The following is a 25,910-nucleotide window of genomic DNA, read 5'->3' on the forward strand; positions in this document are numbered from 1 at the left end:
AATTACACAACTTTCTATACAAAAGCCCCCTCATTTTAGGGCACTATAATATTTGGGACACAGCAATGGCATGTATATTAAAGTAATTATGTTTAGTACTTTGTTGCATATCCCTTGCATGCATTGACTACTTGAATTCAGTGATTCATAGACATCACCAGGTGCTAAATATCTTCTCTGTGATGCTCTGCCAGGCCTCTACTGCAGCCATCTTCAGCTACTGCTTGTTTTGGGTGCTTGTCCCCAAGTTTTCTCTTCAGCATGTGGAATTAGATTTAGATCGGGTGACTGACTTGGCCATTCAAGAATTTTCCAGTTTTTGAAACTTTGAAAAACTCCTTTGTTGCTTTAGCAATACGTTTGGGATCATTGTCATGCTGTAGGATGAAGCGGCATCAAATGAGTTTGGAGACATTTCCTCGAACTTGAGCAGACAAGATTATTCTGTACACCTCAGAGTTCACATTGCTACTGCCACCAGCAGTTACATCATCAATGAATACAAGTGCACCAGTACCTGTGGCAGCCACACATGCCCAGACCATAACACCCCCACCACCAGTTTCACAGGTGAGGTGGTATGCTTTAGATCTTGGGCAGTTCCTTTACACCTCCACACTTTGCTCTTCCCATCACTCTGATACAGGTTAATCTTTGTCTCATGTGTCCTCAAGACCTTTATCCAGAATTGCGCAGATTTAAAAAAAATTTGGCAAACTATAATCTGGCCATCCTGTTTCTGTGGCTAACTAGTGGTTTTCGTCTTGCAGCGTAGCCTCTGGATTTCAGTTCATGAACACATCTGCAGACAGTAGTCATTCACACATCCATCTCCTGAAGAGAGTTTATGATCTGTTGGACAGGCGTTTGTGGATTTTTCTTCATAATGATGCGAATTCTTCTGTCGTCAGCAGTCAAGGTCTTCCTTGGCCTACCAGTCTCTTTCTTCTTAATGATGTTCTAATTTGTTGATTTTGGTAATCCTAAGGCTTGGACAATGTTTCTTAGTGTTTTATTCTCGTTTTTCAGCCTCATAATGGTTTCTTTGACTTTCATTGGCACAACTCTGGTTCTCATATTAAAAAATTGCAACTACAAACTCCAAAGCTAATAAAAGCTTAGAAGCAAGCCATCGCTCGTACACCTGCACCAATGAAGCAATTAAACATGTGAGTCATCGCAAACACCTGTGAAGCCAAATGTCCCAGACATGACGGAACCCTGAAATGAGGAACTATGCACAAAAAGTGCAGCAATTTTTTACATGGTCAAATCAAAAGGTATACAAATAAATTGAATAAAATCTGGAATGTGCACTTTAATTACATGCGAATTGTTTGATTATAAATTTTAAAGTGTGGAGTATAGGGACAAATATAGGAAAAAAAATGTCTTTATCCTGAACATTATGGAGGGCACTGTCTGTCAAGCTGTAGTTCAATGAATATTGTTACAGAGATCTGTTGTGTATTGACCTATGTGTTGTGTGGTTTTATGTTAAAAAGTGAGTTTGCCTTAGAGACACTTTGCTGAGAAAATGGGAGATGGACTGAGTATGTGCAGAAAATGATCTAAACATTCCTGGACTTGGATGATAAACCACCACTGGGTGGTGCAGTGGAGTGGAAGGCGGCCCAGAGCATGAGTCATGGTCTGGAGGACAGTTTAGAATGTTGGGATTTCAAAAAGGATGAACATTCCGAAAGCAGCCAGACGGATCCGGACCAAGCCAGTGGTTCCTCTCTCTACAAGAAACACAAGACAACTTCGAATTTTGTTCTCTCTCTCTCTCTCTCTCTCAAAGATCTTTTGACTTCAGTTTACCAAACAAACTGAATTTTGTTTATGATCTTTGATTCAGTTGAACTCGAAGCTTTGTGAGCCTTGTGTGTTTTGTGTCTTATGTTTTTCTGTGGGCTGGTTGGAAATGTAACTTAGACTTTAATTGCATATGTTATATTTAGGCTGGAGAATTTATTAGTTTTACACTGTTATAGGAATTTACATAGTAACCAGTGGTCATTGTTATAAAAGGGGGGAGGATTTTGAATTAAAGTTTGAAGGTGAATTTTTTGTTAATAAAGTAATTGTTCATCTTTACCCCTGTGTGATATGCCTTCTTTGTGGTTGCTGGTTTGATCTTGTAACACTAGAGATTGGTAGGTAACATTACCGTATCATCAAAACTAGTTATTGAACTAAGGGATCTGGGACTCCCTTTGCAGAATCTGGATCCTTCATGACAACACCATCTCATCCTTGCTGACCACAAATATGGTGACACCTCAAGGCTGAGCACTTGGTTTCACTCTACGTTCTCCATACACTCATGATTGCATTGGAGCTGAAGTTGGCTGCACAATTGATAAATTCGCTGAAGATACAACCATTGTTGGTGGAGTAACAGGCAATATTGAGTCAAAATATGGAAGGAGTTTGAAAATCTGGTTGGGGCATGTTAGAACAAAAATCTTGCTCTCAACGTTAACAAAACCAAAGAGATTGCTGTAGATTTTAAGAAGGGGAGACCAAGAAAACACAAACTGGTCTTCATTAATAGGATGGCAATGGAGAGGATTAGTACTTTCATGTTCCTGGGAGTCCCCTCATCACAGGATCTCTCTGGGAGCTATATATCTGGGCAATTGTGAAGATGGGACACCAACACCTCTACTTCTAAAAAGTCTGAGGAAATTTGGCATTCTATCAAATACTCCATCATACATGCATATGTATTCATATGGAGATGAATCACCAGCATATTGACTGGTTGAATTATTAAACAAAACAGTAGAGCATGGTGCAGGCCCTTCAGCCCACAATGTTGTGCCGACCCACTTAAAATACTCCATAATTAATCTAACCCTTTCTTCTTTTACATTCATTCTTTTAAATGGCCCTTTAAACAAAAAATCAGCCTCAACCATGACTCCCCCCCTCCCCCACACTGTACATTCCAGGTACCCACCATTCTCTGCCATCTCCCCAAACTTTCCTCAGTTCACTTTAAACAGATGCCATTTAATATTGGCCATGACTAACCTGGGGAAAAAGACGGTGGGTGTCCACTCTATTGAGGCTCCTGTGCAGGAGCGCAGAAGGCTGAGGAAAGTGGCAAACCCAGCCAGGTCCATCACAGGCACCAACCTTCCAAACCTTGCCAGCATCTATCGGAGATGCTGCCTCAAGAAGGCAGCCAGCACATTCTTATCAACCGGTAACAATCTCTTCAGGTTCAAACACAGTTTATTTTCACCCACAACGTCTCTCAGGCTCTTCATCCTGATTATAAACTTCTGTGGAACCACCAAAAGATCTACTGTACTATCAAAACTACTTTATTTCTTGCACTAGCTGGTTGTGATTAATTTTTCTAAATACCCTTTAAAATTCTGTCTTGTCATATTGTAGTAATTTAATTTATACCCTTCTAGTTGGCGAATCTAACATAACCATTTGCAGCAAGTAACAACTTCATTGCATTTGTACGGTACTTAGTTACATAATCAATAATGAACGCTCATTTCATCTCATCTTCTCTCCCTCACTCTGAACCTGTGTCCTAAAGTTCTGGACACCTCTGTCCAGAAATAAAAGACCAACTATCAATCTTGGTTATGTCACCAAACGTCATTCCTCAGCCTCCTATATTTCAGGGAGAATAAACCCAACTTATTGAATCTCTCTTTACAACTACATTCCAGGCACCAGCCTGGTAAACCTCTTTTGCACTTTTTCCCCTCTATTGCAGAACCATAGACAATAAATACACTGTGTTTTGTATAAATTAAACATGCTGTCGCCTCTCTTACACTCAGCCTAGAAAGGTAAGCATATCAAATGCCCTTTTTTACCCTGTCCATTTTCAGGGAAGTATAGACTTTTACCTCAAGGTCCCTCCCATTTACTCCACACGTCCTACCAGAATTTAACTGCAGAATGAATGCAATACCTCACACTTGTCTGATTAAATTCTACCTACCATCCCTAACCTGCTCAGATTTTCCTAATATCCTCCGACAATTTTTCCTTTCTCTTTTAGATTAGATATACTGCACTATGACAGGACAATTCGGCTCTATGAGTCCATGCCACCCAATTTACATCCAATTAACCTATACCCCAGTACATTTTTGAAAGGTGGGAGGAAACCAAAGCCCCCAGAGAAAACCCACGCAGACATGGGGAGAACATACAAACAGCTTACGGACAGCACTGGATTCTAACCCAGGTCTGGTCCAGGTCACTGATGTTCAAAAAACATTTCTTCTATTTTCCTCATTTTAAAATCACTACAGCTTGTCTGTGCTGCTCAGAATTAATCAATTTCCCAATCTGCAAATATACTTTTCCTTGCACACCACATGTTGAAGTCATAGCTCACAACCAACCTCCAATTCAGAAATGCTCAGGCTTATTCCTACATTTAAAAGCTCACATTTGATATCATCACTTCCTAGTTCTGTTCCAAGTTCTCTCACTTTTCACCTTGATGCTTTCCTGCTTTTGCTCCTTAACCAAATTTTACAGAAAAGTTTTTAAATCTTACATCTGCACATATTTGCTTTGCCAATCCCTCTACAAACAGCTATAATGGAAAATACCTATTTAAACTTACTGAATGCAGATATCTTCTATTATAGCAGGTAGATCTTCTGAAATGAAAGCACCAGTAGCTTCCACAATTGTAATAATGAACTGAATCAAAGTTCATTGCTTTAAAATTGGGATTAGAGTCGTGCAGTGCGGAACCCCTGCTGACTGAGATGCTTTTCTCCACTAATCCCATTTCCTGCATTTGGCCTATATTTTTCTGTTCCATTGCCTTTACCATCATTTCTGGCAGCTTGCTCCATGTCCCAAAAACCATGTGATAAAACACATCCCTCTTTTAGATAGTCTCCTTCTCATCTTAAACCCACATCTTTAGTTTTAGACACAATGTAACGGGGTCCCAGAGGACCCCAAAACCCAGCAGCAATAAAAATTCAAAGACATACGGTACTTAAACAAGAGTTACTTTTAATTTTCTTTATACATAAAAACAGGATCAAACTTTAACTTATTATCTTTAACTTAACCCCCTTCAAATTCCAACCGCACGTGTCTGTAATGTAAACAAGTTCAAAAAAGTTCTTTGATTCAATCTCACTTCTCCAAGTTCAGCAGTATCAGGCAATTCTTGTACTGTGTACAGAATTTAACATTTATGAATTTTCACCAAGTTCTGGAACTTAAAGGCAATGGGTTACCACTCAGGAATGTTTTTGTTGATTTCAGAGAGATTTGCTTGGGGACACACACCACACACACCCTCCGATCAGCCACTTCAGTGTCTTGCCGATGAAACTTGCCCCATCAGGGTTTTCAAAATTATGCCCTCTTCTTCCAGGTCACCACAGAGTTCCTTTTGGTTCCCTTATTTCAGGGAAAACACTCTAGCTAGCTATTTCCTCTTGTATGAATCACAGTTCATCAGGCTGAACTCAGAACTCACAACCAGTCTTCAAAATGGAGTTTCAACAAGCTGCTAGCTTGCCATGACTGCAGAAACCAGTTCTCTCTCACTCACTCTCAGAGAAAGCCTGCTTGGTATTCGCTCTCGCTCTCTCTCTTGCTCTCTCGCTCTCTGCTTGCAAAACCACATGACCTTCTTAGAACAGCAAAATGCAGCCAGATAGATTGTGAAACTGGACCCAAACTTCTGAGTCCATTCATCTATTGCTTTCAAAACAATAATCCATTACTCCACAGCATGTCCAATTAACACCTACTTGTGAAGTCTCTATAGGTATTCTTCACAGTTTTTGCAAGGGCACTCAGAGCCTGGACTGTCTGGCTTGAGCAAAGCTCTAGCATTTTAAATGAGATATGTTTAGTGAAGTGTTTGTTTGTGATCTACACTACCCTCAAAATCTATCTCCTTCAAAAACATATCTATATATAATATGATATAATCCACCTCATAATTTTATAAACAGCTGTAAAAGTCACCCCTCGGTCTAATCTGTTACTGTGAGCACAACCCCTGCCTGTTCAATCTCTTCTTGTAACTAAATCCTACCATTGCAGATAACATCTTGGTGAATCTCTTCCACGTTATTTCAAGTGCTATTACATCCTTTTTATTTGCACTTATTTCTATAGCATACTGACCAAAACTACATGCAAATGTAGCCAAACCACTTCGCAAATTAGCACCCTCCTGGTATTCCTGCTTCACTTCCATTCATTTACCTTGTCTATAACAAAGAAAGTTGATTAATGTTTTAAGTGTCTTGGAGAAGAGAAAAATTAGCTGTGGGAAAAGTGAAAATTTACTCAATTGCTCCATGTGAACAGGTCCACAGATGGATAGGAACCATCTTTCTTTCTTTTCTCAGTGAACCCACCAAAAAAGGACTGCCAATTAAGTAGAATGGAGGCCAAAACATTGAAGAGACTCTCAGTCAACCACATGGATGAAAGGAAAATTGAGGGTTACAAGGGAGGAAGGATTTAGTCCTTTTTTTGGGGTCAGAATATATCAGTCAGCACAGCATCAAGGGCCAAAGGGTCTTTACTGTGCTATAATGCTCTATGTTCTAATGCAGGCATCACACATTTCCAAGTCAAAACCACCCTGCTGTGACCCATCACATAGGATGGCCTGCAAAGATGACAAAAGGCAAAATCTTCTTCTGGGAGGATAACAGAAATATCCAAAACTTTCCATACTTTTAGCTCAGAATTTGAACATTTATAGAAACACTTATATACTTCATCATGTATCTGCTCAGAATTTTTTTTTGACACAGCAAAATTCAATTAGAACACGTACATTAATCTTTTGAAATAACTGCACACAAGAACATGAAAATATACATATTTTAAGCTGTTGCATCCCAGTGCTGGCGTGATTTTTCTTCATCTCCATATGGCTGTGAAAGCTTCTGACTCCCTCTTGAAGGTGTGAATAATTCTCCTGCCTCAAATGTGACTATGCTTACAGACACACACTTTGTTTTTGCCTAATTAAATAATAATTCGCCTGAATAATATTTCATTCCCTTTGTGCTAAGATCTCCATCTCAAGGCCACCCTGTTCGTCCAGCAATGTTTCTAACTTTATCCGCTAAGATAGCAAACACTAGCAGGACGTATTTTATCCGTTTGAGGTTATTACACAGATTTCACCCCCCACCAATCAAGAGTCAATTTTAAATAGATTAATTACAGCCACTTTGCAATCCTGTTATCTCGATGGAGTGTGACTTTAATCAGCCGGTTGCAGAAGGAATGCATATGCAGTGGGGAGGGGAGGGGGATACGCAGGTGAAGGCTTTAGCTTCTCCTACATTTTACCTGATCTCCGGACGCAGCTTCCTTCAGCAGATCCGCCGTCCTCTTCCCCCCACTCTGACTCCGCTGCTCTGTTCGATGCACCGCACCGCGAGCTCCGCCTCTCCCCCGAGGGAGAGGCGGGACTCGCCAGGGACCCCGTCTCCCTATTGGTGCAACCGGCCAAAAGGGGCGGAGCCATGAGCACAAAATACACGGAGCTTGGAAGTCCATTGGCCCGACTGTCAATCAATAATTTCTTAGTCGCAGGCGTGCTTAGCGACGTTTTATGTAAACATTAATTAAAGCGAACCCGAGCACAGCGGAAGTTATTGTCCAGTCCTTAGATATTTATGCACGTTCTGAACGGACTATTCGTTATCAAATACCCTAATGGCGAATTAGTTACCTTAAAGCAGGACTATTATTTGCAAATCCAAACTGTGTGCACACCGGGAAATGCTGTGACTTGAACGGCAGTGATTTACATTTCCCTTCTCGTCCTCAGCACATTCCCAATGGGTTCCTGACCAACTAATTTTTTTAAAAAATGTTCAACTACAATTTATGCAGATATACAAGAGATTCCCTGACTTTTAGACTATTCAGACATGCCTTCTCCAACCATGGTGAAGAGTACCGGCGCGCAACGTTGACCCTTTTTCTCCCACGGACACGCTGAGCTCCTCCAGCAGATTGTGTTTTGGTCCAGGTTCCATCCTCTGCAATCTCTCGCGTGTCCCCACTTCTCCAAATCGTTCAAACACAAAGGCTGGCGGCCCCGCAGTGTCTGTGGAAAGAAAAACCAGTTACCTTTTCGCGTCAAAAGGATCCTTCATCAGAATAATACCTTGAGACCATCAACATCGACAAGGACATTTCAAATCGTAGCATGGAACCTTACAACAGAGAAAGGATTGGCGGATGGTTAGACCAAGCCCTAGAGGAGGATGCAACTGGACAATATTGACTCCAAAGGCACCAACCAAGAGAGGAGTTTCCAGTTCCCGCTTCTTGGGAGACAGAAATCACATTTGCCTGCTGCATTTGTTCAAATAAAAATCAAAGATCCTGTGAAATTATTAAATAATCATTTCTCATTCTCCAACCATTCATGAAAAAAAGTATTTTTTTCACTGGTATGGATAATTTCAACATTCTTCCACATTGTACGCCATCTGCCTTATTATCACCCATTCACTCCATTCTTTTTGAGACAATTTTGCTTCCTCATCACGACTTGCATTCTCATTTACTTTTATGTCAGCGGTGAATATGGTAATATTATTTCTGATATCCTCCACCAGATCACTGTAATATGGTAATATTATGGTAATAATATGGCAATATTATTTCTGATATCCTCCACCAGATCACTGTAATATGGTAATATTATGGTAATAATATGCCAATATTATTTCTGATATCCTCCACCAGATCACTGTAATATGGCAATATTATGGTAATAATATGGCAATATTATTTCTGATATCCTCCACGAGATCATTGTAATATGGTAATATTATGGTAATATTATTTCTGATATCCTCCACGAGATCATTGTAATATGGTAATATTATGGTAATAATATGGTAATATTATTTCTGATATCCTCCACCAGATCATTGTAATATGGTAATATTATGGTAATAATATGGTAATATTATTTCTTGTGAATAGTTGAGGACTCAATCAATCTGTGGAATACTTCACTGGAAGCAACCTGCCAACCTAAGTGGGACATTTATTCGTATTACATATTCTTTCTCTATTTTGCCTTCAATGATGGCACAGTGGTGGAGGGGATCAAGTTGAGTAGGTGGGCCAAGGAGTGGCAAATGAAATTTAACTCTGTCAAGAGTAAGAGGTTGCATTTTTATAAGTTAACCCAGGACAGGACTATACAGTGAAAGGTAGGGCCCTGGAGAGTGTTATAAAATGGAGAGACTTTTGGGTACAATTACAGAGTTTCTTAAAAATAGCAACTTGGATGGATAAGGTGGTGAAGAAGGCATTTGGCACACTCACCTTCATTGGGCAGGGATTAGAATACAAAAGTTGAGAATTCATTATTCAGCCACACAAGAGTACTGTGTGACATTCTGGGATATGTCCTACCCTTATTCATTCTACCAAATAGGATCAAACTCCACCTGTCATTGCTCCGCTCATTTTACCAACTGCTCAATATTATCCTGTCTACAAATATTCACTTCCCTAGCACAACACTACTGAGTTTTGTGTCATTTTTGAAGACATATCAACCAAGCCTCCTTTCCTCATGTTCAATTCATAAATGAATGTAACATAAGTCAACATTGATGCCTGTGCGCAGGTTTCCAATCACGAAAGCAACCCTGAATCAAATTATCAAACCAGTTTTGGATCCAATTTGTTGACGCCTTGAATCTCACGTGCTCAAACCTTTTGGATCAGTCTATCATGTGGTCCTTGGAAAAGACACTGAATATCAACTGCTTCAGCAATGTTTCTTTACTGCAAGAGCAGTACTTGCAAATATATTCTCTAAAATATATATTCAATTTGTAGAATTTAACCTTGACTTTGTATTCAAAATCTTACTTCAATGATATATCCCCATCTAGTGGAGCATGTCGGAAGCATTCACCATCATTATTTTGGACATCCTAAAATACTTTCAATCCATTGAAGTAATTCCGATCTCTGACTTAATAAGGAAATATAGTTGCTCATTTGCATTTAACATTGTCCAAAAATGTTCAAAGCATTGTTGACTGTTTTTTGTTTTGACGATCCGTAATGGAGTGTGAGGTGGGGTGAAGGAGGTAGGAGTCCTGCACTCTTCTTCAAAGTAGAGTCATGTGGTTTATCTGAACAAAGAAAATTAAGATTCATTTTGAAGGAGGATTTTGGAGCTTATAAAAGAGGAGTGATCCACACAGGAGGGGAAGAATGGACCATCAGAAAATAGAAAGGGCAGTGAATGGGGAGAGAACAAAGCATTGCAGCTAGGTAGGAGGAGAGGATAAAAGATTAGAGGAGGAGATGACACAAACTGAAGGAAGGAAAGGGGGTTGGAGAATGACAGAAGAATGGAGGTGGAAACATGGAAGCTCGAACAGATTAAGGCCAGGGTCAGAGTGGGAGGGATCTTGTTATCTTGCTATCTTGTTTTCACTGTACGCTGAAAGGTTTATGGTATGACCGACAAATAAAAACAACTTGACTTGAAAGTTTAGATAACAGACAGGGTACGAATCAAACTTGAAGAGGAGACTGGAAAAGAGTAGCCAGGAAACTGGAGCAGGGAATGAAATGGTTGGAGCAAAGGAAATTTGAAGGGGAAGAGGATACAGAATTAGTACTAGAGAACAGAAATAATTAAACGGAAGTGGGGGGGGGGGTGCGGGGAGGGTTCTCAAATTGGTGAGGCAGCCCATTGGAAAGTATGGCTAACATGTCAGGCCAGACTTCTCAAAGAGTGCAGCCAAGCATCAACTGCACATCCCACAGAATGTTTAGCTAGAGTAAATAGTTGATGTTGTTGAATCATCAAATTTCATTCACGTTATTTAAGTGCATTTGCATACTATTGAAATTACTTATCATTTTGCTACATTGCATAACATATATTTCTGGCCCTATTTCCACCATGTATATCTCAAATTTGAAAGAAGTAATCAAAGGACATCCATGTTAGTTCTTTTTTTTCTCTTTTTATAGATACTGCCAGGCATGCTGCATATTTCCAGTACTTTCAATACTTATTTCACATTTCTAGCCCAGATGGTACTTAAAGGAAAGAATATCTGCTACCATGAATGAGGGTCTATAATTGTCTTCTATTACAAGATTAAACAAATCAATGATATCACATATTCTTGACTCACATCAATTGTTGCTTTGAACTTTTATTTCAGTTTGCTATCACTCTTTAACATCACCCAACGACTTGATAGATATTTTCTGTCAGTTTCTGAGAAATTTTCTATCTCCATTTTCTACTCACACAATACTGCAATAGCCTGTTATAGAGTGAAACTAAATTAAATGCTATGATTCAACCCAGCTGTATTAGTCTCTGAAGGAAACACATTCTTCAGTCTTGAGCTTACTTCAGAGATTTGCTTTCTGTCTTTCATGGAGCATAATTTACAGTTGTTTGTATTGCAGTAGAAGGTAAGGAGTTACAAGTAATTACACTGATATAATTCTGGTGATATCCCCAAAATTCGTTCTGGTGCCATTATATCCTTTTGTTGTGATTCAGATTCTGTGACCCAAAACAATACTGTTTGGCCCATAAACCTCATTCATTTCATACCCTTGCAGACTCATTACAAGTAGGGTTGTCAATTGTCTGAGACAGCTCTGGAAAACCCAGGATTAATCAATGCAGTTGAAAGATCAAGGCTCTGAAAATATTCTTGTGATTTTTTTCCCACATCCAAAACATGCCCTATGATGTATATTAACTGACTTCTGCTGGTACCAGAGTGCAGGTCTTTGATATTATAGCTGTTAGTGCAGTCTGTACTTCATCTCAATCTGTCATGAAAAGTTATCTGCAGTCAGGATCACAGGTGGATGTTAGACACAAAGTGGCAATTCATTTCTGTAACATATACAGCATAGAGCACAGAACAGGCCGCTCAGCCCAATTTGTCCATGATGACCAAGCTGTCAATCTGGACTCATCTCATGTGGTCCATGTCCTTCGGAACCTTTCTTATCCATAAATCTGTCCCCAAACACCAACAAATGAGCATAAAGCCCTCCAAAAGGTAGTGGACAAAGCCCAGGACATCACAGGCAAAACTCTTCCCCACTATTGAGGACATCTACAGGGAATGCTGCCATCAGAGAGCAGCATCAATCATCAAAGACCACACCACCCAGCACATGCTCTGTTCTCGCTGCTGCCTCAACAAAGAGATATAGGTCAGATTCAGATTTCTTGTCAGAGTACATAAAGAATATGACATTACATACAACTGAGAATCCTTTTATGTGTGGGCGAGTTAGAATTACCACTAATTGGTAGTGCAAAAAATAAACTGTACACTACATAAACATGTAAACAAAGGACTGTAAACAGATAACAAATGTAGACAAACTGAATGTGCAATATAGAGAAAGAAAATCAATAAAATGTGCAAGAGTCCTTAAATGAGTCTCTGATTGACTTTGTCATTGAGGAGTCTGATTCAGATGGTGGAGGGGAGGCAGCTGTTCCTGAACCTGGTGGTGTGAGTCTTGTGGCACCTAGACCTCTTTCCTGATGGCAGCGGCAAATTTTTGATGATTGCTACTGTCCTCTGATGGCAGCGTTCCCTGTAGATATACTCAATAGTGGGGAAGGGTTTGCCTGTGAAGTCCTGGGCTGTGTCCACTACCTTTTGGAGAACTTTACTCTCAGAGGTATTGGTGTTCCCATAACAGACCATGATGCAGCCGGTCAGCACACCTTCCACCAAACCTCTGTAGAAATTTGCCAGGGTTTCTGGTGTCATAACAAACCTCTACAAACTCCTGAGGAAGTAGAGGTGCTGACGTGCTTTCTTCACGATGCCATTGGCATGTTGGGTCCAGGAAAGGTCCTTCGAGATAGTGACGCCCAAGAACCTGAATTTGCTCAATCTCTCCACTTTCGATCCCCTAATGATCACTGGATTGTATACCTCTGACTTTCTTTTCCTGAAGTCAACAATCAGCTCCTTAGTTTAAGTGACATTGAGTGAAAGGTTGTTTTCAATCTCCATCCTGAATGCTAACTCTCACACCAGGTTCAGGAACAGCTGCTACCTCTTCACCATCAGACTCAATGACAAACTCCATTAGAGACTCATTTAAGGATTCTTACTTGTGCACTTTATTGATTTTCTCTTTGTTCTCTCTGTATTGCAGCCAGTTTGTTTACATTTGTTATCTGTTTACAGTTTGCTTACATGTTCACGCTGTGTACAATTTATTTTTTGCACTACGAATCAGTGGTAATTCTGCCGCACCCACAGGTATATGGAATCTCAGGGTAGTATGTGATGTCATGTATGTACTCTGGTAATTAATCTAAATCTGAACATCAAAGTTTTTATGGCTTTCCCTCGCAGCTCGTTCCAGATATTGTAAAACTTCCACAACACCAGTGACCGAAGAATCTGTGCAAAGTTGATCAGCACGTGAAAGGTAATTAGGTTATAAGGAAATAAGTGGGGGTATGAGATTGACAGGACTTGTTTAAGAACTGGCATAGACTTGATGGGCCAAATGGCCTTCTACGACATTCCAAAATGAATCTTTTCACATCATTATTATTAATTCAGGATTCCAGAATCTGTAGTATCATACTTAACCTTTTTCTTTCATTCTGGTTGAAAAAATAATAAGTTTTATTTCTTAGTTTACACAATACCCTTCCCATTTCCAACCTCTTAACAATTCACACATTGAATTGTTCCACCTGCCTCTTAGTTGCCAAGTCTGTAAGAGAATTTTCTCCCTAATATCTAGCTCTCCCGTGAAACACTCCTTTCCCTAAAATCTTTTTATGCAGTTTGGTGGCAGTTTCAACAATCTGCTGGAGGAACTCATTGGATGCAGTAATCAAGTTTATTGTCATCTGATTGTACAAGTATCACCTGACAAAATAGCATTCTTTGGTCTCAATGCAAAGCATGCCGATACAAAACCAAACATAACCCACATAAAAACAATACATATGTAGGACAAGTATTTCATCTATACAAATTAATAGATGTTGCTTGTACAGATGAGAGTCTCAGAAGTTAGTGTGAGCAGTTCCTTTTGTCATTCAGCATTCTACTGCCCATGAGAAGAAGCTGCTCATCAGCCTGATGGTGCTGGCTCTGATATCTCTTCACTGACTGGAGCAGCTGAAAGATCCTGTGTGCACAGTGGAAGGAGTCCTCAATGTTTTTGCGCACCCTCTTCATCAGACAATGATCCCAGTAGATCACGTCAATAGTATCAGTATGAGAAAAAAAAATGTAAATGTTTCAGGTTGGAACTCTTTATATATTTTGACTATTTGTTTTTTATTTAAATTAAATGGGTTTGCAAAAACAACAAATAGAAACACATTTTTGTGTGGTAATATATGTCCTCCTTTGGAATGGCCACCCTACTACCTGAGAAAGAGAAGTGGGCATGTGCTGAAGTGGGACTGAGACAGAAACTCTTCCATAAGAAGACAAGTACAGCTAATGCCCTCACAAGTGAAGAGGATACTTGAGTAGTTAAATTTGTCCCTTTCTTGGAGCATGCTCTTCTCTTTCCAGATGAATCCTCTTTGCACTCACCATCTGTACTTTTTTTCCTTGAACTTTCTGTGCTCATTGATCTTCTCTCACCCCCACCTCCACTGAGATTTGCCACTAGTTCCAGACCAGACTTCCTTTTGGGTTTTACGATTGATTAGTTATTAGATTTTATTTCTGTCTTCTGGTGGAACAGGTAACAGTCTCTGCACAGGTGCTAACTCTGGAGCATTTCAGGTCAACTTGGCCACACCATGCAAGTTGTCTGTGAGCCGCTGTTTCAGTAGAGCTTTCTTTGTGGATCGTTGAGGCCACCGATATTGGTTCTCTTGCTGCAATTCTTTGTCACCGCTGTGATTATCAGATGTTTGATCGAGTTGGTTGCGTGGCTGTGATGTGGACATTTTAGCAGTCCTGTGCTCTCACTTAACCAAATGATTTCCCCCCCCCCCCCCACCAATGAATATCAATACCTAGAGCTAGGGACTATAAAATATTCAACGTTGAACATTTAAAAACTTCCCATATCCGGCCCTTCCAACAATGGCCTAACCTACAATTAAACTGAGTTAGTGGGAAAGGTTAAACAGGTCCCTGGAGTGTGGAGGAAGGAGGGGAGATTTAAAATTATGGGGGGGGGGGGTGATAGAGAGTAAATGTAGGTCAGCTTTTTCCACTGAGGGCAGGTGAGACACAAACCAGAGGACATGAGTTCAGGGAAAAAAGTTTAGGGGGAACAGAGAGCAGTGGGAGAGTGGAACCAGCTGCCCGCTGAAGTGGCGAAGGAGGGCTCAGTTTTAACATTTAAGAATTTGGGCAGGTACAAGAATGGGGGAGGGGCAGGGAGGTGCCGGTCAGTGGGCCGAAGCAGATACATAGTTCGGGCCATACTGGAAGGGCTGAAGGGCCGGTTACGGTGCAATCGAAGCGCCGGCCGTCTCTGACCCCACCATCACGGACGGCACATGATTGGACGGGAAAAATAAAATCAGGCCCGCGGTGAAAGACACGGCCACGACCGAAGCTGGCGATCCACTCGTCACTGCGAGGGCCGGCTGTCGTGCGCGCTGACGTCACAGCACGCCACGTCACGGAGTGGGGGATGACGTGTCGAGCGCGGCGCGACCGGTCGCTGGGTGACCGCTCGTGCCTCAGGCAGCCCCGGCCCGGCGGCCCGGGGCCGCCCACCACACCAGAGTCGGCTTGACCTGCAGCGGGATCATGAGTCTGTTCGGTTTATGCATGCACTTCGTAAGGAAAGTCTTGCTGACCGTCTTCCTGGTTCTCTTTTATTACTGCTTCTCCATAGGAATCACCTTCTACAACAAGTGGGTGATGAGGGTAAGTCACGGCTCCAACATGGCTATGGTCTCCTTGTATTTGACAACGCAAGTTTTTATATATTATCACTGCCTTCCATTTACACAGCATCTACAGTGTCCCGTCACACTCGTTTGCTTCGTGGCCAGATGAAGCCGATCATCGCTGTTAGGTGGGAATTAAAGCCAAGAGGCGGCTTAACCGTGGGCGGCCTCAACGGGGTAAATGTAGGCCCGGGCGGGGGGAGGGAGGGGGGGAGCTGTCAGCCTTCAGATCGTGTCAACCAATATTTTGCACCAATCTGCTTGAATTTTTGTTACTCGAGTTTCTGAGTTTGCAACTCGCTGAATCTGCTGCAGAGAGAAGTGGAAACCGGTCTCCTGACGTAGACTCTGCACTGGTGTTGATTCCAGCAGCAGATCCACAAGATTTCAAACAAAAAAATTGTCTGATGGCTGTTGCATCAGAGAGCGGGGCTTGTGGTGGAAGTGGCAACAAGTAGGTGTGCAGAGAAGCCACGTGGATGTCACCCGAAAACCCAGCTGCAGTAGAAATTCACCAAGACAAATGGTTACTGAAACAAAAGTTGCCCTTTAATGATCTTTAAACCTGAAAACCGGATCAAACTCTAACTTATTACTATTAACTTAACTCCCTTTTACATACATTACAGAAAAGTTCTTTGATTCATAGTCCAATCTCACTTCTCACTCCTCCAAGTTCATGGGTATCAGGCCATTCTTATGCTGTGCACAGAATTTAACATTTATGAATCTTCACCAGGCCTTTTGGTGACTTGAAAGCTAAATGGAAGGTTCTTGTCGGTATTCAGAGAGAGATTTGTTGTTCCTGGACACCCACAACTGATTCCTTCCAATCAGCAACTTCAGTGTCTTCCAGATGATAACCTCTTTCTTTAAGGCCATCACAGAGTTCCTTTTTTGTTTTTCCTTATCTCAGGCTAAACATTATAGAGCCAGCCATCTCCTCTTGGGCTTTGAACAGGCTGAACTAAGAACTTACAATCCATCTTCAAAATCGGGTTTTTCCACAAGCTTGAAATGTTTCAGTCTCAACGACTGCTGCTGAACTGTAGAACTGAATTCTGTCTCTTTCTCAGAGAAATCCACATGACCCTCTTAGAAGAGCAAACTACTGCAGCACCGGACTCATTCTTCTGTTACTTTCCAAGACAATAATGCATTACTCCACAGCATGTCCATTTAACACCTACTTGTGAAGTCCTTCAGCAAAGCAATTTCCATTGTCTTTACAAAGGCACTGGGAGTCTGGACTGTCTGGCTTGAGCAGTGCTCTGGCATTGTAAATGAGATATGTATTGTGAATGTTTGTATCGTTTTGTGACCTAAGTTTTTTTTTTAAAAACCCAAAATTTATCTCCTTTAAAACATATCTATATACAATATAAAATATAACATAATCTGTCACAGGAGAAACCATCACAGCTTGATCCTCCAACTGCTCTGCCCACAATTGCAAGAAACTGCAAAGAGTTGTAAATGACATTCAGCCCTTCATACAAATCAGTCTCCTCTCTATTGATTCTGTCTAAATGTCTCAGGGAAAGCTGCCAACATAATAAAGGACCCATCTTACCCTGGTCTATTCTTCCTTGTCCATCAGGTAGAAAAACACGTGTTTAGAAATATGAACCTCTGGGTTCAAGGGCAGTTTCTTTCCTGTTCTTATCAAACTCTTAAATGGAACATTCACTGGCAAGAATTGATGCCCCTTCACTATTATTAACTGCACCTTTCTCTATATCCTGCAAAGTGAATGTAATGCTACTCCCTACATTGTTTAATTTTATTTTGCTTACCTGTTGTATGAATTGATGCAAAACAGAAGTTTTTACTGTATCTTGGTACATATCACAATAAACAATTCAATTGAATTGTAATGGGAATTACAACAACTTTCCACAATAAAAACAGAAAACTAAACAAATACATTTGAAGGTTGGAGATAAACAAATTGTCTAAATAAAATCAATCTCCGGCACATGCAGCAGTAAGCCCACCAGACTTGTTTGGAATGGTGAGCATTTTTGCTGCGTATTGTCGAGATTGGCCTATAAAGTTAATAACTATACGAGACTTAGTAACTTTTGCAAAACCAGTTGGGAAAAGAATCCTTGGACAATGGTAGCTAAGTTCTTGTCAAAGGTTATGACAAAGACTTAGACCAAGAATGTTACTGAAATCTCCTTTGGGCAATGTATTCTAATAATTTTCAAGAAGCAAAACCAGGTTTTTGAATTTGGGAAGGGTGCTGTTGAGTTGTGAATCCCTCCCCCCCCCAGCCCCTGTTTTAAAGAAAGTAGTAAAGGATGTCTGGGGTGGGGGAATCATGTGATGTAGTGATTAGGGTAGTCGGGTTCCTTGGAGCTCAAGCACAAAAGTGGGTAAAAGCATGGAAAACAACCAGTAAAATAGTGGGAAGGTGGGGGAAAAAGTGCCTGAATCAAGAATTAGCTTTAGAAAAATGGGCAAGAAGGAGAAAAAAACAATTTTGAAAGAATAGATGGCCCAAATGTCCAACAAATGCCAAGAGAGCTGGCCTCGTGGTGATGGAAATGGTGGGAAGTGAGAAGTAATGTCCTACCTGGAGGACCTGTGGGGTCAGGAGGCAGCAGGAGCCGTTCAACGGCAGGTCCAGGCACTGATGCGAATCTTATGAAGGTGGAGTCGATGCTGATGCGTTGGTTTGAAGCCTGAGGTGTGCAGTAGGAATGGGTGGAGAGCGACAGTGAAGAGGAGGCTGCGCCTGCAATCCCGGTGGATCGAAGGAGCCAGTGAGGCAACAGCGGAGAGGGGAGCTGCATTGCCAGTGAGAGTGCTGATGGCAGAAGGGAGATTAGTGGTGGCAGTGGAAGTGACCCCATGGCAACAAAAATGGTGGAGCCTGCCCAAAGCACTCAGGGGAGGAAAAGAAGATGATGGAATCACAGCCCTCTGCAGGCAGATATGCCGCTGACACCATTTCCCCCCCAGAGACCTCGAGGAAGCAGGATGAAGCGGGCGGTCAGGCCTGGAAAGAAACGCAAGCACCACGACAGAAGATACGACACCCATGCTATTAGGTGAGCCCCACACATGGAGGGGGAAGAGGGTCGAGGCTCCCACCGGCATGGAGATTAATGGAGGAGCGAGGGAGGTGCGAGCATTCAAGGCTCAACCAAAAAAAACAAAGTAAGAAAAGGTACAAATAGCACCACAGACTTGCCCTAGCCTGCAGGCAGAGGTGAGTCCAAGGCACAGCAGCAATGCTCCAGCGACGGTGGGAATGATGGTGTCAGGCAGTTACAGCGCAGTCAAGGGCGGATCCAAGTATAGCTGTGTCATTTGACACTGAGAAAGCCTTTGATAGACTGGAGTGGTGGAAGTGCTGGAGAAATTTGGATTTGGACATACATTGATAAATTGGGTTAAAGCATTGTACTACAAACCCAATGCCAAAGTTGTCACTAATGGGCTTTTCCACTGATCAGATCTAGGAGTCAGGGTTGTCTGCCATCCCCTGCTCTATTCATATCGGCGATTGAACCATTAGAGGAAGACATTCGCCAGGATCCAGGCATCAGAGTTTAGAGTGGGCCGGGAAGAACACAAAATTAATATGTTTGCGGATGATTTTTGATATATTTGACAGAGCCAGCAGGGTTATTGGCCAGGTTGCAGTAGATACTGGAGGAAAATGACAAAATCTCGGGATGTAAAATTAATTACGATAAGAGTAAAATAATGAAAGGGGAGTATGAGAAATAGCAAAGGGAGAGTAAGTTTAAGTGGCAACAAGAGTGGATGAAATATTTAGGAATATGGATAGATAAGAATTTACAAAATTTATATTAATTGAATTATGTCCACCTACTTGGAAACATTGAGGAGGACTTACACAGGTGGATGCACCTGCCTAACACATTGATGGCCAGGGTTAACTGCATTAAAATGAAAGTGATGCCAAGGCATCTTTCAATCTTTGCCCATTTTTTCAAAACACTTGGCGGATGTGTCAGACAATTCCTGTGGAAGATTAAAATAACTAGAGTCTCCATAAGCAAAATGACTTGGGACTATTGCCTGGGAGGAATGAGACTCCCAGACTTTAAAAAAATATTATTGGATGGCCCAGATGAGGTTCAGTTTACCCTCCAAGTCACAAATTGGTCTACACATGGGGAGGAGATAGCAGGAGAAATTATTTACAAATGGGACACCAAGTTAATAACGTAAAAAACAGACAACCTGATACTAAAGCATTTAATCTGAACTTGGCAAAAAATAAACCAGATTATTGGTTTAAAAGTAGGATTGTCCCCTAAAATGCCCCTAACCCAGAACAAATTAATCCTTATGACCATCCTGGACTCCTGGTGCCAGAAAGGGATCAGGTGTATCGAGGACTGTTATGAGAATGTGTAGCTCATGTCATTTGAGCAATTAAAAAACAAATTCGACTTATCAAACAAGACCACCTTCTGCTATCTTCAATTAAGATCTTTTTTGAGGGACAAATTAGATCCGCCTATGGCCCTGCTGCTGTGTAGTGACACGGCATCTGCATCTCTGGGCCTCATGGTGTAAATTAGATTATGTCTGCTGATTCATATGCATCTCTAGGCCCTGGTGGAATTTAGATTATGTCATCTGATTCACATGCATACATTCTTGCATAAGGTGGTCTAAATCCTCCATTACACATGGAGGCACTTAATTCGAAGGGGGATCATGTGTAAATTCATTTCAGTTATATTATTCCAAAATGAGAGTGAGGCAAAGATGGGAACAAAGATTTAGGAACAACAATTCCTGAGGAATGCTGGTCCGACTTCTGCCGGAACAGCATGAAAGCAGTTATTAACACCAGATATAGGTTGGCACAATACAATTTTTTGCACCAGCTATACCTTAAGCCGCAAAAATTGGATAAGGTCAGATTTGTGTTTTAGATGCAGCACAGATACAGCAACTTTTATGCATTCAACTTGGCTATGTGCCAAAGTGAGACCCACCCTTCTGTGTAGACTTAGGGGACATTTTGGAAAAAAAATCACATGTGGAGTTCTGCAGGATCCAGCCTTGTTTCTGCTAGGGGATATTATGGATGTGAGTCCGAGATTGTCCAAACACCATATTCAATTTGTGAAGGTTGCCTTGGCAGTGGCCAGGAAATGCATAATGTTTATCTGGAAATTTGACTCTCAGCTAAGAACAGCAAGATGGAACACAGAGATGCAGAGTTGTGTTCCCCAGCCCAGGAGAAAATTACTTATAACTTAAGAGGGAGATATGATGCAAGTGTAGTCACCTTACCTGCGACATGTTGAAGCGCAGGTGTGATTAGCCTTCCCAGGGCCTTTCTCAATAGGAATTACAGGATCTCACAAGCCCTGAAATACTGAGAACGAGGAAATAATTTGGAAGTCCTGCCAGTTCCTCTCTTTTATCCCCCTCATCCATTTGCATTGTTATTTTTAATAATTTATTTTTATGCTTTTACCTGGGTTCTAGTGGGAGGGAAGGTGAAGGGTGGGGGAAGGCAAAAGGGAGGAATCGGCAAACAATTATCTGTAAAAGGGGCGGATTGTTCCCCTATAACACTTGGCTAATACTAGTGTGTAAAACTATAAATAACATTTTCAAAAAAAGGAAGTGGTAAAGAAGTAAAGTTTTAAAGTAACTTTTAAAGTAAGCAGAGCTGAGGAATATGTGTGGACTGGGAAAATTGGTATTGTGTGCGAATTCTTGATTCGACCTAAAAGAAATCTAACAGCTAACTCTACTGCAATTATACGAGTGAGTGAGAGTGTGTGTGTATGTGGTAAGTGTAGGATCACAAATCATTAGTGTTGATGATTTGGAAGACTATTAATGTGTCCTGGATGTTTTTCTACCTCTCTATTGCAGCTTTATTATTGATGCCTTCGAAACACTTTTTTATGGCTGTTGACTTCTGGACTCATCTATGTGTTGGTTGTTTTCCATTACACTAGACAACAACTTTTTTCAAAAAGTTTGCTTCCTTAAAAAAAATACTGGGGATTATGATAGACAATTTCAAGCTGAGCACAAAAATAATTTAAGATCTGCTGTATTACGTAGGAAGTTGGAGAAACATTAAATGAACTTTTATTGAATTTAGCATGTTTAATCACACGATGATGTTGACACATTGCGTTAGTTCAACTGACAGAAAAATGTTTTGCTGCTGATTTTTGTTTGTACTCAGCATCTGATGCCTCTGGTGTCAGTGTCCAACAATAGTTGGCCAGCATTGATGGATTCCAGTTGCCCTGATGCCACCTTTGCATGATTGCAATGTCCTGGTGAAACCTTTCAACATGTTCGTCACTGCACCAAGATCGAATGCAGAAAATGAATTTTCAATGACATGTTACAAATCATGGTTTTGCTTGAAGCATGTTGTCAATCAGATAGTTTGATGCTCTGTAGTTGCCAAGAAAATTCTCAACAACATCTTTAAATGGCTTCCTGGATGCTGCATGACCTGGCTGAGCACATTTGTTTACCAAATTCGATCTCTGCAGTAGCTAATCTTCAGTTGAACTGCATGGCACAAAGGATGTTACAAACATCAGAATATGTGAAATATGTGAAATAGTAAATCCATCACCTTGTTCATTGCTTTCACAACATTTTTCAATAATCTGAGTTTAATATGAAGAGGGGGCAGAAATAGTTTTGTAGAGTTTATGTGCCACACTTATGTTCCATCACATAAGTAGTTTACGTGCCACACTTTTCCGACCTGGAACCAAATACTTACAGTGCAGTCTATTTTTGATGTAGTGTGACTCTTTAACAAGGGAATCCCATTCACAAATGAAACAACAGAACTTGGTATATCCAAGCTGCATTTCTAGTATCAGTGCCAATACTTTTAGATCACCACAGATATTCCAGTTATATGTGATGTACTGTTTGTGTGTTTCAACCACAATTGGTTTCTTTCATGTGTACTGCATAGCCAATGGAACTGAAGGGTGGACATTGCCATTGTGAAACAGGACAACTTTTAGGCTTAATTTTGACAAAGCTATAAGTCATCATTGTTGTGGGTAATGCACACAACCCAAAGCCGTGAACAACCCATCAAATGTCAGTGCAGAAATAAAGGTTGTCAACCTGTGTAAAGAAGTTTGTCAAGTGTTCTTGACAGCTCCTAAAGACAGAAATTTTCGTACCTGGTGACAGCAAAACAGTCTTACAGCCTTGAACCAAGTAGTTCTGTTTTTGATTTTGACAAAGCCAAGTTCCTAACCAGGTTGTTTAATTCTGGCTGTATGATCAGATAAGGATAACCAGGCATAAATGGTTCAATGTCTGGATCAGTGTAACATAATAAATGCTATTATTAAGTACACTCACTATGCTATTGCCCAAAGAATAAGTGCATCAACATCTATATCGCAGCAATCTGAGTACGTGTTGCTTTTATAGCTGATCTTCATCTATCCTGACTAAGCATGCCCAGGCCTAAGACAACATTTGCATCGTACCTGCACTGAGTGCATGCCCAGGCATGCTTGGACTGACCAAAACAGCTTGCTTTGTGGTCACTATACTCAGTGACATAAATGATGACAGGACATCACAAAAATTGGTTATATCTGGAAAAAAAGTAACGTGATAGTAAAATTTTAAGGTGATTTATGTGATCAACAGCCCAAAATCCATAAAATACACCCAAAAGTTTTCAGGAAGCAAAATCTTTATTATCCAGTGTTATCAGTTGTAATATTCTTAGCTGTTTTGACATCTGGGTACCCAAAATGAATACTGGATACCTTTTTCTCCATGGGATCAAATGATGCCATATGGAATCTGCAGACTGGAGGAGGAGGTACTGGACAGGAGGGGGTGAGTGAATAGTCTAGGAAGTGATACATGCCTTCCACCAGTTGCGCTGCGTATTTGTCTGCTCCTGTTAAAGGGACTCAAAGTTTTCAGAGACATCCTTTTTGAGCAATTATGAGCTAGTTATTCCAGGGCATAAATGTGGATGTTACACTTTATTTTTAAAGGAACTGAGAGAATAGTCTTGAATCATCTGCTCTGTCCACCTATGAACTTCCTACTGTGGTGGAGCTTTTTTCTTTGTTTGGGCATCTGCTGTCCAGCATAAGGATAATGTGGCTTTCACTTTGGAGCAGACTGGGTAACTCACTTCCTGGGATGTTGGCCTGAGCAAGAGTATTGCTGTTAGTTTGCTTGTGCTGCCAGAGGATTTTATAGAGACCTTTAACAAAATGTCTTCAGTTCTTTCAGATCAGAAGCCTGGGGACCCCTGAGAGAGAGAGCATTGCTTGATTTAATCTTGGGAATTTGGGAAGGACAAGTTAATGAAGTGTTTATAGATGAGGCTTTGGGGATTAGCGACCATTCTGTTCCACAAGGTTTAAAATAATTATGGAGAGAGACAGGGAGGGACCACAGTTTAAATTTTGCATTTGTGGCAAGGCCAGCTTTGAAGGTATGAGGCAAAACTACCTCATTAATAGCAAGAAGTTGTTTTAAGGAAGAGAAATATCAACAAAATAGGATGCTTTTATATTTGTGAACGACATGCGTGTTCCTGCTAGAGGGAAGAGGCAGACAGTTAAGTGTAGGGAAGCTTGGACGATGAGGCAAATTCAGGCTCTGATCAAGAGCAACAAGGAGGCATGGGGCAGGTATAAGTAACTGGAATCAAGAATATGCCTGGAGGAGTTTCAAGAACCAAGGAGTAAGCTGAAAAAGAAAATCAGGACAAAAAGAGGCAGGAAATAGTTCTGGCAGAAGGGATTAAGATTTAGGAAGGTATGTCCACGTTTGCTGCAGGCTTGCTGATGGCTGACTAAGCCAATGTAGGACAGACATGCCCGGTTGCAAGGGAAATTCTGTCCTGGGTTTGGTGCTGCTGTATCATGGTTCTCCTTCCATCTCCTTTTGTCCTCAAGGCTAGCCCTGCATTCATTCTCGAAGGAGGAGACAGACTGGTGAATGGTATGTTGCCAGGCTACATGATCGGAGGCTGGAACAGATCACTTGTGATGGTCAATGTGACAGGAACCAAGGGATTTAAAAAAAAAATGTTCACACTATGAACCATATTAACTAAAATACACATAAACATTTCCCTCTTGAATATACACAGTGTCATTTTCTCCCCTTTTTCCCCCTCCCTTCCCTCCCTCCTTCCCACCCCCTCCCTACCCACTAAACGTTCAACATATACAATACAATAAACCCATTAAACAATGTCATAAAAATAAACAAGAAAATTGTGTCATCTACTTTTACACACTGGATCAGTTCATTTCATCTTCTTCTCATTCTATCATTTTAGGGGGTGGAGGTGCACGTTAGGCCCTCTCTGTTGTGTTCCATGTACGGTTCCCAAATTTGTTCAAATACTGTGGCTTTATTTTTTTAATTGTATGTTATTTTTTTCAATGGAATCCATTTATTCATTTCTATATACCATTGCTGTACTCTCAGGCTCTCTTCTGATTTCCAGGTTGACATACATTTTTTTGCTACAGCTAAGGCTATCATAATAAATCTTCTTTGTGCTTCATGCAAATTGAGGCCTAGTTCTTTACTTCTTATAGTACTTAGAAGAAAGATCTCTGGATTTTTTGGTATGTTGCTTTTTGTGATTTTATTTAATACCTGATTTAGATCTTCCCAAACCTTTTCCACTTTCTCACATGCCCAAATTGCATGTTCCCGTTTCCTTCTTACAGTGAAAACATCTATCTGATACTGTTGGGTCCCATTCTTTTAACTTTTGGGGCGTGATATATAGCCTGTGTAACCAGTTATATTGTATCATGCGTAACCTCGTGTTTATTGTATTTCTCATAGTTCCGGAGCATAGCTTTTACCATTTTTCATTTTTTAACTTTATGTTTAGATCTTGTTCCCACTTTTGTTTGGGTTTACAGCTTGTTTCATCGTTCTCTTTCTTTTGCAGTTTGATGTA

General features: G+C 40.9%; 2 protein-coding genes across 6 annotated transcripts in view; one reads left to right on the forward strand and one right to left on the reverse strand.

Annotated features, from left to right (window-relative positions):
* LOC138736011 (engulfment and cell motility protein 2) overlaps positions 1-7,461 on the reverse strand; it is a 236,027-nt gene extending 228,566 nt beyond the window's left edge. For 2 of the 3 annotated variants that reach the window (XM_069884794.1, XM_069884795.1), the window contains exon 1: positions 7,345-7,461. The gene's annotated coding sequence lies outside the window, so the exon portion shown is untranslated. The remainder of the gene's footprint in view (positions 1-7,344) is intronic. The other variant, XM_069884796.1, reaches the window with a different exon arrangement.
* Positions 7,462-15,691: 8,230 nt separating this feature from the next.
* slc35c2 (solute carrier family 35 member C2) overlaps positions 15,692-25,910 on the forward strand; it is a 48,573-nt gene continuing 38,354 nt past the window's right edge. Inside the window, exon 1 of one of the 3 annotated variants that reach the window (XM_069884801.1) lies at positions 15,692-15,920. In XM_069884801.1, coding sequence (XP_069740902.1) covers positions 15,801-15,920 — 120 coding nt within the window. In that variant the 5' untranslated portion in view covers positions 15,692-15,800. The remainder of the gene's footprint in view (positions 15,921-25,910) is intronic. The other 2 variants (XM_069884800.1, XM_069884804.1) reach the window with 2 other exon arrangements.

This window comes from Narcine bancroftii, chromosome 6, assembly GCF_036971445.1.
Source record: "Narcine bancroftii isolate sNarBan1 chromosome 6, sNarBan1.hap1, whole genome shotgun sequence".
NCBI lineage: Eukaryota > Metazoa > Chordata > Chondrichthyes > Torpediniformes > Narcinidae > Narcine > Narcine bancroftii.